This window comes from Pan troglodytes, chromosome 1, assembly GCF_028858775.2.
Source record: "Pan troglodytes isolate AG18354 chromosome 1, NHGRI_mPanTro3-v2.0_pri, whole genome shotgun sequence".
NCBI classification, from domain to species: Eukaryota; Metazoa; Chordata; class Mammalia; order Primates; family Hominidae; genus Pan; species Pan troglodytes.
This window is the reverse complement of record NC_072398.2, coordinates 173,946,816-173,963,929: the sequence shown is the minus strand read 5'-3', so window position 1 is coordinate 173,963,929 and position 17,114 is coordinate 173,946,816. Positions and strand designations below refer to the sequence as shown.

Sequence of the window (17,114 nt, the reverse complement as noted above, 5' to 3'; positions counted from 1 at the left end):
AGGAATGGATGCAGAGTATCCTAGCAACTTCCAAAGGGACAATGGGTGGGCGTTACGGCATTGATGACATTATGAGTCATCTCACTGACTCTTGTGAGCCCAGAGAGATCGAACGCAGGGTGCCTCACTCCATGCTCCAGTCACAGATATACCCGCCTTCATCTGACTGATACAGGCTAGAGCCAACATTCAAGGCCTGGTGATTTTCCTTGCAAGGTGCCCATTTCCTCTCATGCCGTGCTTCCCTAACAGGAGGCTCCAGAGAGGCACCAACAGGACACCTGGGCTTCTTGCTGATTAATCTCGCAGTGTTAAACACTTCTGTGGAATAAAACAATGATGTCAACAAACAAAATGGAGAATATCTTGTAAGACCACTTTGTCCAACTGCACTGAAACAAGAGGGGTGAAGAGGCCCTGGAGCTGAAATTTCAAACGTGAAGCTTGCTTAGCTTGCCTCGCCCATGGCATAATAACGTAGTGGCTTAAATCTACCAAGAGATGAAGAATCCGGCAACTCCGTCTTGTTTTCTGGTTTACTTTGATATGGCCCAGTGGTTCTCAGTGGGAGTGCTACTGCCCCCTAGGGGTGGCTAGAAAATTTGTGGGGTGTGTTTCGATTGTCACAAGAGGAGGGGGTGGCACTACTGGCATTTAGGAGGCCCAAGCATTGACAGTAGACATCCTATTATGTCTGAGACCAATGCGTACGACAAAGCATTATTCCACATCCTGTTTATGATCATTTGCACCTAGAATCGACTTTGAATTACATGGAAATTCAGTTATCTTTGCATTTGATTTTAATGCATTTAATTTTCCAGGAATTCAACAATTGTGCACAGGAGAGAAGACTGTATTTTTGGTTTGGAACACTGTCAAAAGGTGTTCACTATTTTGGAAAATGGCAGTCCCTGACATCCCTGACAGAAGCGCTTCTCATGGTGGTGTAGCCACATGACACTTCTGTATTAGCCTGGACTTACAGCTGTGGCTTTCAGTAGTGATTCTACTTACATCTGACTCTTATGTCTCCTAGTGTGCTCACGCCTGAGCATTTCCTTATTTAAATACATATATTTTTATTACAAGTTCTCTTTCTTTTCTTTCTGCCTTATACTACAGTTAGAGAATTATATTCATTTTGAAAAATTGTGTAGCTAGACTACATTATCTATGAAATTCATTTCAAGGTGTGAAAGGAGGTATTGCAAATATTTGTAATAAGAACGGGGTGCTGGGTCTGCAGGTGGAGAACTACCCACAGATTCAATCACCCAAGACCTGATGCCCATTTTGGTGAATGAGTGGATGTTTTCACTCTCTTGACATCAGCCTATTTTTGGCTTTGCTTTTATTCCACCCTCCTTGCTGCCGTGAAGGACTGTTTTTAAATGCATATATGGTACTTCATTGTCTTGAGTATAAGGCTCAGATGTCTTAGCTTGGCTATGCATCCTTGGGGGTCAGCTCCTTCCACCTCTTCATCACTATCTTCAATCCATATCCTCACTGCACCTTGCCCTCCAGCATTTGCAAACAAACAAAACCCAACCTGCTGTCTCTTGTCTCTGCTGGCCCATCTGCCTGGAAAGCCATCCCCCTGCTTCTGTGCTGTCTAACCCTGATTTGCTCTTGGAGACTCAGTTCACTATCACCTCTGCTGGATGGCTTCTTGCTCCTGTCAGCACCACTGGTCCTTCTCTGGGCTTCCACAGTACCCTGTGCTCGCCTCTATCATGACACTTGTCACACTGCCTTGCAATTGCCTGGTTGTTCTATCTTCCCTGATGAGACTAGAAACCATCTGCTGGCAGGAACTCTTTATTCTCTCTCTCTTTCCACCCTGCCTAGCATGGTTTGGGACGGGAGAAAGGCCCTACATAAAGGTAAATGAGTCCTAGTCAATACATTCACTGCATTTTTCCCGGTGTCTAATTAAACCCACAATGCATAAGTGCTGTGATCTCTGATGATTCTACTGTTGGTGGCAGGTTTTTTTTCCCCTCCCATCTTTTATTTTTTTTTTTCCACAAGGAGCTAACAGATGGGCTGTGCATACTTTTCTGGAGAAAGCTATTAGCATGTCTCTCTGGCTTCATGCCATCTGCTCCAGACCAAAGTACAATATTCAAAAGAAAAAAGGCAGCACAGGGTAATTGGGTATCATGTTTAGGAGCCTGCAGGTCCCACTCACTTTTCCTAGGGGGTCCCTGCAGCCTGGCTCTCCTCGGCCTGTGAGTTAAGGCTGTCTGGCCACATGGTCTTGTGCATGAGCGAAGGGACACATCAGCAGCAGGACAGTGGTGGCACTGGACACAGGGAGCCACTTGGTGGCTGCCACTGCAGCCACTTAACAGCTTGTTAACTGTTTACTATTAGTGTCCAATAGTGGAGGGAGGAGGTACTAAGGAGCATCTGTTTATGCCATGAACTTCAGAGCAATCATAAATCTCCTTGCTGTGGAGTGAAAGGGAACACCTGCCTTGCTGCCTTACAGTTAGGTTTTTAAAAAGTGTTGAAAATTGTGATTTATAGCCAGATGCTGACACCTGGGGATACCCCCATTATTTGAAAAAAGAAAAAAAGGCAGACTGAAATATAAGAAAAGCACTAAAAACGAAGGAACTCCTCCAACATTTATACAGAACTTGTATGATATCTCTTATCTACATTATCTCATTTGATGGATTCATTCATTCAAAAATACCTCCACTAGGTGCCAATCACTGCTTTAGTGTGTGGAGACAAAACAAAGAACAAAACAGTTACCAAAAAAAAAAAAATTCTTACCCTGTGGAGCTTACATTTTTGTGAAGTTGATCCTTTCCACAAGCCTCTGGGGTAAGTGTGATTGCTATCTCTTTAATTTGTATAGGAGAAATTGCAACTCCATGAGGGAAAGATTTGATGCAGCTACACACTGTATGAATAGCAGATCCAAGGCTCCTGAAGAACCATGTAGCAAACATCTGTTGAGTGCTTACTGATGGAAGCACTGCCAGGAACTGTTGTACATATTTTACAACCTGCATTTACTCATGCAATCCTTAGAAAAACTCTATGAGGTAGAATTATGATCATCCCCATTAAAACGGGGTAAGTTCCCTGAGGCTCAGAAGATATTTATCTGAGTATGGTGCAGCTGGCTAGTGGCAGAGCTTGTGTTCATACATAGTACATTCTCCAGGCCACCCATTCTCCTGCTGTCTGCTATGAGCAGTCAAGGGGCTGAAGACCTAAACTTTATTACAGGCACTAATTTCCAGGTAAAGGAAAAAATATAGGTAGAACAGGACATATATTCATCTACTGTAGAAATCAGAATAATCATAATAATACAGCATATTCTACACTAAATATTGATGATGTGCCAGCATTTTTCAGTGTGTAGTGATACAGCTTCTACAGCTGCAGTTAATGTAGTGATTCATTTAATTCTCATGATATTGTTGCAAAGTAAGTATTATTTTACACTCAGTTATAAAGATGAAGAAACTCTGACTCTGACAGGTCAAGTAATTTGCCCAGGAGTCTAAAGCTTAGAAATAAATGGCTGAATCAGGATCCAAACCTGGCCCATTAGATTCAAAAGCCCCCAGGAGCCAGTCCATCCGTTGTATCACATACTCCAGTTCACTTCCCTGTCTCCTTATCACTGGCTGGACAATTAGTCACAAGGAGATCGGGATTCAATAGCTGCAGAAATTTTTATGGCCAGTTAAGGGAGAAATAGGGCACACAGTTTAACACCAACTGAAGCCAGTTCTGTCATATTAACTAGAGTCAGAAAGCAAAAACATGCTAATTGAAATTAATTTTAGACTCGTGTTCTAAAAGTTGAAATCTTGGAGGTAATCTACCAAATTTTAGCAGCTAAAGAAAGGAAATCTGGGTATGTGGAAGTGGCTTGTCCATAGCTTCCAATGTGGCTGGTTAAGCGGCAAGACTAAAACCCAGGTCTTCCAAGTCCCTAATCTGGTACAGGTTTGAAAGAGGGCCCAGAGCAGTGCTGTGACTGACCCGGTGATATGGTTTGGCTGTGTCCCCACCCAAATCTCACCTTGAATTGTAATAATCCCCATGTGGAGATAAATGAATCATGGGGGTGGTTTTCCCCACACCGTTCTCATGGTAGTGAATAAGTCTCATGAGATCTGATGGTTTTATAAAGGGGAGTTCCCCTGAACACAAGCCCTCTTGTCTGCCACCATGTAAGACATTCCTTTGCTCCTCCTTTTTCTTCCACCATGATTGTGAGGCCTACCCAGCCATGTGGAACGGTGAGTCCATTAAAACTCCTTCCTTTGTAAATTACCCGGTGTCAGGTATGTCTTTATCAGCAGCGTGAGAATGGACTAATACACCCAGGCAGGTCCTCAGCGTGTTTTTAATCAAATGTTAGGGCTGGAAGAGATATAAAATTGCATCTAGTCCCATCTTCTCAATTATAGAGAAGGGAATGGAGACTTGGGGGACCAAGTCATTCCTCTGCCTGGAATACCCTGAACTCTGATGCCTACTTGAGACTTTCCTGTCCCTGCTAGTCCTGTCACACGTCACCTAGGCAAGAGCCCCTCGTGACTACAGGGGCTCCACTTACACCTGCCCTCTGCCTGCACTCAAAAGCCCCCATGCTCTGGTCTGCATTTTCTTTTGTCTCTATCACTTCTCATTTTTAAATATATTATGCAAATTACTTATTTTTATGTTATTTCCTGTCTTCCCAGTAAAAGGTAGGCTCTCTGTCTGTTGTGTGGACTAGCACATCCCAAGCACCTACACAGGACCTGGCACATAGAGGGCACCTGGTGAGCATTTTTGAAATGAACATGCCTGCAAATTTGTAAGTTTGGGGCCATCATCTGTCCCAGCATACCCTTTACAGATAAAACAATGAGGACAAACACAAGACTCTGAACACAAGACTCAAGCATAGAAGGGTGGTGCATTTCTGATGGAAAACACTTACTCTTATTTAAAATGGCATATGCCATTATAGTAGTCCCATGGATATTTTAATATCTATTTTAGGTAAGGAAAACTAGTCATCATCACTATCCCTTTTTAAAGATTAGATTGGGAAACCTCACAATTGAATACATTTCTAGGCAATTTGCAGTCTAAACTGTAAGTTAGATCCAAGGGTTACCAACCTCTATTGCTTCTAAAAGTTCATAATGATCCCTTAGCTCATGAGTAATAACCGTAACTATTTTAGAACAGGGTATGCATTTTTAATTTACTTTGAATAAAAGCACAGTTTATATTTGGTGGCAAGAATTTGCTTCTAACAGTATGTAATTAAAAGTAATTATAGAAAAAAATGCAAGAAGATTGGTATTCTAAAATATTCAAACAACTCTATTTGCCATTTATAAGAATAAAGGCAAGAAAGATAAAGCCACAGATTTCAAATACATAGTTAAAGACAACCACAAAACCCTTTAAGGCTCCCATGTATGTGAAAAACAGAACTAAACTACCTTTGGCTATTTGCAAGTACAGTGGCCTGGCCACATGGAACGCCTCATGCCATGGAAACAAGGTAAGATTGCTGGGCTCCATCCATTTGTAACTCACCTGCAATACTGCCACTATATATTTTTTTACCTTGTTGTAAAAGTAGTAAATACATTTAAAGACTATTTGAAAAACGGAACACATACTTTCTAACTCACCAGGAGTCTCATTATTCTCACAACTCAGTTAGCAGTTTGCTCTTGTCCCATAGGGTGCTCCCCACTTTGTCTGGGGACCTTCCCCTTCCTTGAGTCAGCACCAAGTAAGGCAGATCCCTTCTATCCATCAGGTCTCAAGAAGTCTATAGAAAGCTGACTCCATGTCCTCCCCTGCTTATTGCTTTCTCTCCTGGCAGAGGTGGAAGAGTGGAAATGGACTTGGGCTAATTGCACAGCTGTGCGTATGCCATGCTCCCAAAAGCTGCACACCTGAGTAACATAGAATCTTGAGCTCTCTGGGTGAAAGACATCAGTGAATTCCAGGCCAGTAACATCCCAGAGCTCTGGACCCCAACACCACCTCCTCCTCTAAATAGCTTCTCAATGTCACCTGAAGAGTCACAGGAGAGAACAGCAGTGTTTTATCATCATTCGGTGGCTGGCTCTGTAAACTCTTTCTCTCTCTTAATGAGTGAAGGCCAAAGGAAGGGAAGCTGGTGGAAGAGGGCTTACCTGAGGGTACAGCAGCAGTGCCGAAAGGTACAGAACTAAACACATCTGCACTCGCTGGAAGGGTCTGAGATGAAGATGGGATAAAGGCATCACCTGGAGTTGCAGGAGTCTGCCAGACAGAGAGAGGCAGAGGACACATGAGACCTGGCTTAGCAGTCATCAAGGCTGGGAGGTAGCAGATGCAGGAATTAAGGCACAGGGGAAGGGGTCCACAGTTCAAGCCACTTATGGGGTGTGCAGCCCATGTGCTGGTTACATACACTTTATCTATATGGGAAATGACACCTCCAGAGCTACTGTGAGGATTAAGTGAGATTATGTAATTAAATTATTTTACATTACTTAAATTTTTAGCACCGTGCATAGGCATGTAGTAGGTGCTTGGCAAATAATGGCCAGTATCCTAATGATTTAGTTTGAGCCCCTACTCCCTGGGGGGTGTTTTCAGGTATCAAATTTTCCATAATATTTGGCATTCACCCTTTAGAGGTGGCCAATTCAAGCTGAAATACACCCACTCAAGACCTACTGTGTGCCCAGCTCAGGGGTTGCAATTTAATACACGGTCAATGAGCAGTTGTTGACTAAATCAACACACAAAATTTAGCAAGTGGTGCACAGACCCTCGTATCCTGGTGCCCCCCCCAACACCCCCCGTCAGCGCCCCAGATTTTGCCTGAATCTTCATTTGCAAAAAGAAGTAAATATTTTCAAGAAGACAACAAGAAACAATGCTTGCACCACTGAAAATTCTACAGGGCCTAGTCGGTGCTGGAATTCCAAAAAGGTCTGCTGCATGGACTGGTGGGCAAGATGGGGGATACAGAAATGAAAACATCAGTACTCATAATTTTGTATATGTCCACACCCATTTATAGCAAGCTTTTGCCTACAGAGTGTAAATCTGTTCGATGCTGTAATATCCTTTTTTTTCCCCTTGGAATAGGCTGGGGCAAGCAATTAATCCTGAAATCATGGCAATTAGACAAGGCCATTTTTAGACTAGCAGCTTGCAGGACGAATGGCATTGTTCTGAGGATTATTAAATACCCATTTGGACTGCGCTTGGGTTCAGGGCCAGAAACACAGCCATGAGCTGCTGTGTTAAGCACTTTTAAACACAGTCAGCGCTGTTCTTTCTTTCCCCTTTGTGACCTTGGGTGAGTCACATGTCCTCTCTGGGACTCAGTTTGCTCATCTGTAAAATGAAGGGGATAAGGTTAGAAGATCTCTTCAACCCTTTCTAGCTGCATAGCCCTGCCGTTCTGCAACTCCAAGTTCCCAGGAAGAAGCTTTTAGCCCGGGATAAAGGGTAGAATGACAATCGCTAGAGCCATCCAGCTTCTTTGGGGACAGAGGCTGCAGTCCCCTCCCTCAAGGCTGCCTTGGACATCAGGTGTTGGCAGCAGGGCAGCTGTGCCTAGATTCCCTGGTGGCAGCAGTGGGCAGCAGTGTCTTGTGCCATCTGTCCTCAGTGGTGAGGTTACAGCCTTTTCTCTGTGAGGCGCATCTTGCCAATGAACCATAGCACCATCCCTCGGTTTGCTCAACTGCGCAGTGCCCAGAGGAGCTGTCCCCTCCCAGCAGCTTCAGCTGGTGCAGCTGCGGCTGACTGCTCTCTGCCCTCCTCCGGGAATGGGCAGGGGAGGGGCTGGAGGGGCCATCTCGGCTCTTTTCTTTGCAGTGGTGGCAGAGTTGCTTTTGAATGCATCCAGCACTGGGATTCTGTTTTGCTTTGGTGTTAATTCTGTTTTCTTCTTTTCGTTTTCAAATTAGGTTCTCCCTGCAATCTCTGTCCTTTTGTAAGCACTGACTGAGGTACACTGGCTGAAGCTGTGGCTGGGAATCCAGAGCTTCTTGAGAAGCTCAGTGAGGCCCAGGTCATGGTCTGCAAAGCTGAAGGGCAGGCTGGAAGGGGGGGAAGAAACAAAAAGGAGGGAGAGAGGAAAGAAAGAGGGAAAGGAGAGAAGGATGGGCAGAGCAGGGTGTGGGGAGAAGATCCTTCCTTTACTGGGCTGACCACCTATGCTGTACTGGGCTTGGGGCAGGTGCTGACAAATGCCTCATCATATGTGCTATCCCGAGTTTCCTGCCTACAATCCCAACCAGGTGATGTGCCCCTTGTAGTCAGGAAGCACATCTCCTTCGGGCCTTTCTTCTCAGACCACAGCAGAACAGCAAGCACCCAGGCAAGTCCTGTCATTGCTAAATGCATGGTCTCGTTTATTTCTCAAAACAGAGGCATATATCATACTTCCCCTTTATAAATAGCCAAGCAAATTAAGGATCAGAATGACTAGTTAGTTTGTCCAAGTCACACAGCTTGAAAGAGTCAACACTGAAATCCACCAGCAGCCCTCTTTCACTCAAAGCCCATATTCTGGCCACTGAGGGGATGTGGAAAGAAAGGAAAGGGGTGCAGGGTTCAGAGAGCAATGCATACTTACGGGGGGAGAGGTTATATCAGGGGGTGTGGACATGTCCCCAAAAAGTTCTAATTGGGTCACAGCCTGTAAAGACAAAAAGGTAATCATGTGACTACAAAGAAAGCTGGTGCTGCTGGGCCCTGCTTTACACACAGTATGGTATGCGGATACACATTTCTGTTTTTCATCATTTCTAGATAAACCGTAATCCTGATGGGTCATTACTATACCTCAGGATCCCAAAGGCAACATCTTGAATGCAGCCAGAATCAATTCTTGCTTCCTTGCATCTGGCTATTTATCTAGGCTTGGTCAAGACTGCCCATTAATCACTTCCCATAAGCAGTAATAACATTACTTCACACTTATTTACCATCAAATGCCAGCAATGTCTCTCTTTTCTAGGAGATAAAGGCAGGGAGGCAATCCCATCATTGGTTTTTATCTCATGAGTATATCCACACATACAACTTGCCTTCCATGTGCAAGTATGGACATGACTTCATGGTCACGTCAGTAAGGGCTCCCAATAGCATTCACCCTGAGAGGTAGGAATCATCATCCCCATTTTTACAAATAAATAAACTAAGTCTCAGGGATGTGGCATCAAGGTCATCCAGGCCACGATTTAAATTTTCTGAATACAGAGAATGCAGTCAAACAGCACTCTCCGAAAGAGTCCATCTTCAGGTTAAAAAAATGTGGTTGGAGGAAAAGAAAACATTTCATTTAATACCAGGAAAGGCATCAAAAACAACCCAGTGTATACACCATTAATCACTCCTAGGAACTCCATCACTGCAGACACTGCATCATCTCTCTCCCCATCCATCATATGGGAGTGTCTGAGCAAGGCCAGCCACAGCAGCTAAAGAAACCCTTTAAGATACACTTAGAAATTAATCTGCATAAACTGCCAGATTCACAGACTGTAGGGAGTCTATGGCGTGACTTAATTATGACAAGTATGTAATCACATGCTTTGTACAAACCTGTCCACTAAGGAAAAACCACTTTTCCCTTATCTTCAGATCTTAAGTGATAGCTTCAAACTGGGGGAACTTAGACATACCACTTAGTAGAAGGGATGTGAAGAGTCCGACTGCCCTGCCACACAGGACTCCTGCACTCAAACCGCTCTAACCAGGTCATGGCTGGATCTCTAGGTTCATCCAAAGAAGGGAATGTTCTTTCCTACTGGCAAGTGAGCAAGCTTTGGGCTCTGGAAAAGGTCCCACACTCCATGCCTGGGGGTGTGAGGTACTGGTAAGATAAACCACAAGAGAAAGGAGCCCCAGGTCAGGGAGGGCCCCAGATGGGGAAGAACAAGGAATAATTGTTCTGAGGGATGGTTAATCACAAACAACCCAAGGGCACAACCACCTTGTTTGCAGGTAGCCCCTCCAGCACAACCCTATAAAACTTACATCCAGCCCCTGCCTCTTTGCAGACAGCCCCTTCTCTGCCGTGCTGCCCACTGCAATCTTGCAATGTATTTTCATACTTTCTCTAATAAGTCTACCTTTCTTTACCCACAAATGTCTTCATAAATTCCTTTACTGCCTGGACCGCTGGGCCCAGATAGTAGCTACCCCCCAACAGGGGGTATATTTGGATTCTACCACTTTCAATATCTGCAACTCCTCAGAATTACAGTTCCTTCATCTGGGCAATGGAGATGATAAGATCTCCTTTGCAGATGTATTGACAATATTAATAGGAGAACTTTCTTTGATGTTTGGTTAAGACTGGTTGAAAGAGCACAAAAGTCTCTTTTTGCTGAAAGGAGACAAGCTTGGCTTTGTTAACTTACTTGCAGCTCTTCCTTCCCTTTCAGCTTTCAGATTGAATAACAGTGCCTGGCACACAGTAGGGCCCTATAAGGACTGATTTTCTTTCCAACTGCACAATAATTTTTTATAAATGTTCAACAACTGCTAGATGCTGGGCACTGTGCTATGTGCTGGGAACATAAAAATGAGAAACGCCAACTCTCAGCCTGCAGAGAGTTTACAGACTGGTGGGGAGGATATCCAATCTGTAGATGCAAATAATCTCAGGTAATGCAGCAGAAATAGCAACAGGGGTCTCTACAGGATGCTGTGGGAGTACCTAGAAGGAAATTGATCTGGTTTGGCTGTGTCCCCACCCAAATCTCAACTTGCATTGTATCTCCCAGAATTCCCACATGTTGTGGGAGGGACACACGGGGAGGTAATTGAATCATGGGGGCTGGTCTTTCCCATTCTGTTCTCATGATAGTGAATAAGTCTCACAAGATCTGATGGGTTTATCAGGGGTTTCCAATTTTGCTTCTTCCTCACTTTCCCTTGCTGCTGCCATGTAAGATGTGCCTTTTGCCTTCTGCCATGATATTGAGGCCTCCCCAGCCATGTGGAATTGTGAGTCCAATTAAACCTCTTTTTCTTCCCAGTCTTGGGTATGTCTTTATCAGCAGCATGAAAATGGACTAATACAGTAAAATTGTTACCAGTAGAGTGAGGTGTTGCTGAAAATATACCCAAAAATGTGGAAGCAACTTTGGAACTGGGTAACAGGCAGAGGTTGAAACAGTATGAAGGGCTCAGAAGAAGACAGGAAAGTTTGGAACTTCCTAGAGACTTGTTGAATGCCTTTGCCCAAAATGCTGATAGTGATAAGGACAATAAAATTGAGGCTGAGGTGGTCTCAGATAGAGATGAGGAACTGGTTGGGAACTGGAGCAAAGATGACTCTTGCTATGTTTTAGCAAAGAGACCAGTGACATTTTGCCCCTGTCCTAGAGACTTGTGGAACTTTGAACTTGAGAGAGATAATTTAGGGTATCTGGCAGAAGAAATTTCCAAGCAGCAAAACATTCAATAGGTAACTTGGGTGCTGTTAAAAGCATTCAGTTTTCTAAGGGAAGCAGAGCATAAAAGTTTGAAAAATTTGCAGCCTGACTACGTGATAGAAAAAAAAAATTTCTGGGGAGAAATTCAAGCCAGCTGCAGAAATTTGCATAAGTAGCAAGGAGTCTAATGTTTATTCCCACAATCATGGGGAAAATGTCTCCAGGCCATGTCAGAGACCTTCATGGCAGCCCTTCCCATCACAGGCCTGGAGGCCCAGGAGGAAAAAGTGGTTTTGTGGGCTGGGCCCAGGGTCCCTGTGCTGTATACAGTCTAGGGACTTGGTGCCCTGTGTCCCAGCCACTCTAGCTGTGGCTGAAAGGGACCAATGTACAGCTCAGGCTGTGGCTTCTGAGGGTAGAAGCCCCAAGTCTTGGCAACTTCCATGTGGTATTGAGTCTATGGGTGCACAGAAGTCAAGAATTGAAGTTTGGGAACTTCCACCTAGATTTAAGATGATGTATGGAAATGCCTGGATGCCCAGGCAGAAGTTTGCTGCAGGGACAGAGCCCTCAGGAAAACTCCTGCTAGGGCAGTGTGGAAGGGAAATGTGTGGTCAGAGCCTCCATACAGAGTCCTACTGGAGCTCTGCTTACTGGAGCTGTGAGAATAGGGCCACTGTCCTCTAGACCCAGGAATGGTAGATCCACTGATAGCTTGTACCATGAGCCTGGAAAAGCCTCAGACACTCCATACCTGCCCATGAAAGCAGCTGGGAGGGAGGCTGTACCCTGCAAAGCCACAGGGGCAGGGCTGCCCAAGACCATGGGAATCTACCTCTTGCATCAGCGTGACCTGGATGTGAGATCTGGTGTCAAACAAGATCATTTTGGAGCTTTAAAATTTGACTGCTCTGCTGGATTTCAGACTTGAATGGGCCCTGTAACCCTTTTGTTTTGGCCAATTTCTCCCATTTGGAATGGCTGTAATTACTCAATACCTGTACCTCCATTGTATCTTGGAAGTAACTAACTTGCTTTTGATTTTACAGATCATAGGCAGAAGGGACTTGTCTTGTCTCAGATGAGACTTTGGACTGTGGACTTTTGGGTTAATGCTGAAATGAGTTAAGACTTTGGGGGACTGTTGGGAAGGCATGATTGGTTTTGAAATGTGAGGACATGAGATTTGGAGGGGCCAGGGGCAGAATGATATGGTTTGGCTGTGTCCCCACCCAAATCTCAACTTGAATTGTATCTCCCAGAATTCCCATTTGTTGTGGGAGGTTACCCAGGGGGAGTTAATTCAATCATGGGGGCTGGTCTTTCCCATGTATTCTCATGATAGTGAATAAGTCTTATGAGATCTGATGGGTTTATCAGTGGTTTCTGCTTTTGCATCTTCCTCATTTTCTCTTGCTGCTGCCATGCGAGAAGTGCCCTTTGCCTTCTGCCTCTCTCCAGACAAGTGGAACTGTGAATACAATTAAACCTCTTTTTCTTTCCAGTCTTGGGTATGCTTTTATCAGCAGTATGAAAACAGACTAATACAGAGGCCCAACCAGCTTTTGGCAAAGTTTAAGAAGGTTTTCTAAAGGAAATAGCCAGGAGCTAAATCCTGAAGGAGAGGAGCCATGTGACCAAAAAGAGGAGACCATCCAGGCAGAGGAAACTGCTTAAAATGGCCAGAGGCCCAGAACAGAGTAGGTAGGTGGTAATGGAAGCAGTTCACTGTTACCAACATGAAGGTGGGAGAGAGGAGGCCAGTGTGGTGGACAAGGGCAAGGTTGTGGTGGGAATTTCATACCTTTCCCAGCCTTTTCCATCAATTCCTGGCTATCTTGTTTCTCTTTCATACAGTAACAGCCCAGGAGCTGATGGGAATGAGGTGGACAGCACACAGGTGCTCTCCCAAATCTTGCTGGACTTGAAATGTTCTTCTTTGGTAATCCTTCTCTAGCATGTTAGCAATATTTTATATTATTTGGTGAAGCTATGCTAGTCTTTTAGACCCTCTTCCAAATTCATAAAAAGAATGTTTATTTAATCAATTCAAATGAAGCTTCTGGGCTTCTTTGAGACTGCAACTCTATGCTTTTAAAATGGGCCACAACTATTTTCAGTGTTAGGAAAATATTAAAATGAAGTTATTAATTAAGTCACACAATTTACATTTCAAATGTGTTGAACTCATGGCATACTTTTACTAACATCATAAATATAATTTATTGGCTAATTTTCTCCTTAAGCACAACTTTTAAAATAACCTTCATACTTGACATATAGACTTTCCTTTTGCCAGATGATTTTCACTCAAGGATTAAACGAGAAAAACATGCAGAGGCATAAAACATAGATTGTTATTTCATTCCATTGGTTTGCTGTTTAAATAGAACCTTGAGTTAATTAAATTTTATAGAAAAAGGGGATTCTTGGGCCATAAAATTAAAAATAATCCTAATAACCATATGTGATTGAGAATCTGAAATAGTATCTATTTTCACAGGCCTCCTCCCCATGTTAACCCCAGTCCTTTTATTTGTAAGCTAATAAACCATGTTCCATCTGATAATACTGCTCTAATGAATCATTTTAAAAGCCTCAAGAGAATAAAACTAACAATTCACATTTGCAAAACACTTTATAGTTTGCAATACAGTTTCAAATACATTATCATCGTGTTTGATACTCACTGAGCCCCATAAACTCAACAGCATAGGCACCATTGTCACTATCTATGTTTCACAGATGAACTAGCTGAGGCTGAGGTTAAGTGACTCGCCTCTGATCAGTCAGCTAAAAGCAGCTGGGATGGACTTGACCCACACACCCACCAGCATCTTGTTCATCGATCCATCACTTTACCAAACCTTAGTTAGCCTTGCTACATCGTGGAAGTCCAGCTCTACAACATTCTCTAACCAGAAATCTGGGTTGCTAGGAGGTCTGCCATGATGCACATCCATTTGAGGTCATTTGGAATGTCAGCTTGAGATGTCTGTTTGCCAGAGAGTAAGGCCCTTCCATTACTGGCATTTCAAATGTCTCCTGGTAAAGACAGATGTAGCTGGAGATGGCAGTTTTGCCCCTTTTTTAGCCCCCTGGGCATTTTCCAGGGGTAAGAAGAGTGATATTGGAAGGTGTACAGGACAGTGAAGGAAAAGTAGCTTCGATGTTTAGGGAGGTAGTCCCCCAGTACCTCCATCAGGCCTGTTCTCTCCCCAGTCATTCTTTGATATGAACAAGTGATGGTTTTTCAGTAATATCTAGTTCAAGATTAGTATACTGGTCCTTCCAACTAGATCACTGCAACTAGACCCCTAGGCCTTTCCCAAAGAGAAATTCTGAAGGCACCATTGATGGAGGCTGAGATGTCATGGCTGACCCCGAAAACACCTTCTCACAGACCCATTCCCTATGTTTTGGCAACAGGAGTTCTGTGACCCTTCAGTGGGCAGACATGGGAGTTCCTACCTTGCATCAGCTACCAAGAGCAAGGGCTACAGAGATAGGTAAGGCACATTCCTGTTCCTATTGTCATAAGATGGCTGTTTTATGGAAACACAGACCCAGAGACACAATCAATGGAGGAGAGAAACACAGGGGGTTATGAAAGAAGAGGCCATCTCAGGGTCTGACATGTGCTCCTCCTCCCACCTAGAACACTCATTCCTTCTCCCACACATCCTTCAGGACGCAAATTAGAAGGCTTTCTGTTTTGCTTCCTATGAAGTGGCTTCCTAACTCAATTTGTACCCTATTCCATTGCCCATGATACTCCCAGATCAGTGGTTCTCAACCTTGGATGCACATTGAGATCATCTGCGGAAAAATTATTGATGCCTGGTTCCCACCCCTAAAGATTCAGAATTAATTGGTTTGAGGTAAAACCTAGTCACTGGAACTTGGAAAGCTCTCCTAATGATTCTAATTTGATGCCAAGGTTGAAGATTTTTGTCCTAGAGGTTTCCTAATACGTATTTAGGAGTGGTAATATTCATTGGCTTCTGTATCAATCAATTTGAACAGATGTTGACTGCAACCAATATATTTATACCAGGTTATACTGACTGAATAGCAACCTCGCCTGTTTTTTATTCCCAGTGGTGTACTTGGCACGTCCTGTTCATGTATCTGAATTCCTACTGTATCATGTTATACTACATATACTACACTAAGCTAGGCGAGGCTCTACTGTCATATCTTATCCCAGGCAATGTTGCACTATGTTACACTGTGAGCTTCTTTAGGAAAGCCCCTTTCCTCCATCTCTAGCTTCTGTTAGGATGCCTGGGACATGTTAGAGGTTTGAAAAATCTTGCTGGATGAAAAGAAGGGGTGCTATCTCCTCTCCAACATACACTTTTGTTTACATACACACACACACACACACACACACGTGTACATACACTCTCACTATCTGACCTCATGGCAGGGCCCACCAATAGTCTTCCTGGGGACATTTGAATAGGTACCTACTAGAGCAGAGCAGGGCAGGAAATCTGCCATTCATGCAAGCTGGATGAAGAGAATATGGAATGCATGAGTATGAGCAGAACAACCTCATTTAACACAAACCTCAAGGCCTTACCTTCGTTGCCTCAAAAATCTCATCAAAGTCCGTGGGCAGGTTTCTGTTCTGTAACCACAAGGCATGACTGATGAGCATGAAATGAATGATGAGATAATGACATGAAACAGTTAACCAGAGAGGGCTGTAATTCTTACCGGGGTGGCTGCAGCAAACCGTTCTTCAAAATCCTCAAACGAATAGCCATTCTGAAAGTGGAAGGGATGATGAATGAGGATGAAGTGAATGACACACAAATGACATGGATTTATGAGTTTAATGATGACAGTATCTATGGTTCACACTTCCGTGGTCTCAGTAGGCGGGAGCTGTTTCCAATGTCTGTGAAAATCTTGGAATATGTTTCTAGCATAAGCAGATGATAAAACATGGGTCTGATTAGGAAATACAGCAATGGTAAATCTGTAAGTTTAAAGTCCATCTTCCTGCAATTAGAGACATCGCCCCGCAGTTACAGACATCAGCAATGGCCATGGATAAGAGCATGCTGTTTACACCCGAGATTTTTCTTTTAAAAGAATAGAATGTCATCTTGTGCTTTAGCCAAACTTTACAGCTGGTTTCCATGTGTTTTTATACATGTTGTCTTCTCTGCCTGAAATGCTCTTCCCCTCGGCCGGGCGCGGTGGCTCACGCCTGTAATCCCAGCACTTTGGGAGGCCGAGGAGGCGGATCACGAGGTCAGGAGATCGAGACCAGCCTGGCCAACATAGTGAAACCCCATGTCTACTAAAAATACAAAAAATTAGCCAGGCGTGATGGCAGGCACCCGTAATCCCAGCTACTCGGGAAGCTGAGGCAGGAGAATCACTTGAATCCAGGAGGCGGAGGTTGCAGTGAGCCGAGATCGTGCCACTGCACTCCAGCCTGGGTGTCAGAGCGGACTCCATTTCAAAAAAAAAAAAAAAAAAAAAGAAATGCTCCTCCCCTCATCTCTGCAAGCTCAATGCTCCCCAAATTCTTCAAACTCATCCCAAAAGCCACCTCCTCCATGAAGAGTTTCTCTGTCTTTTGAACTGAAATCCTCCTGAGTGTCCTCAGTACATTATCTATGTATCTGTGTCTATTACACC

General features: G+C 44.0%; 1 protein-coding gene across 14 annotated transcripts in view; it reads right to left on the bottom strand.

Annotated features, from left to right (window-relative positions):
* The window catches only part of DAB1 (DAB adaptor protein 1), a 1,250,022-nt gene that overhangs the window by 22,612 nt on the left and 1,210,296 nt on the right, over positions 1-17,114 (bottom strand). For 7 of the 14 annotated variants that reach the window (XM_063801480.1, XM_009458771.5, XM_054667235.2 and 4 more), the window contains 4 exons: positions 16,179-16,229; positions 16,042-16,089; positions 8,642-8,704; positions 6,195-6,303 (listed from right to left, as the gene is read on the bottom strand). In XM_063801480.1, coding sequence (XP_063657550.1) covers positions 6,195-6,303; positions 8,642-8,704; positions 16,042-16,089; positions 16,179-16,229 — 271 coding nt within the window. The remainder of the gene's footprint in view (positions 1-6,194; positions 6,304-8,641; positions 8,705-16,041; positions 16,090-16,178; positions 16,230-17,114) is intronic. The other 7 variants (XM_063801487.1, XM_054667233.2, XM_054667246.2 and 4 more) reach the window with 1 other exon arrangement.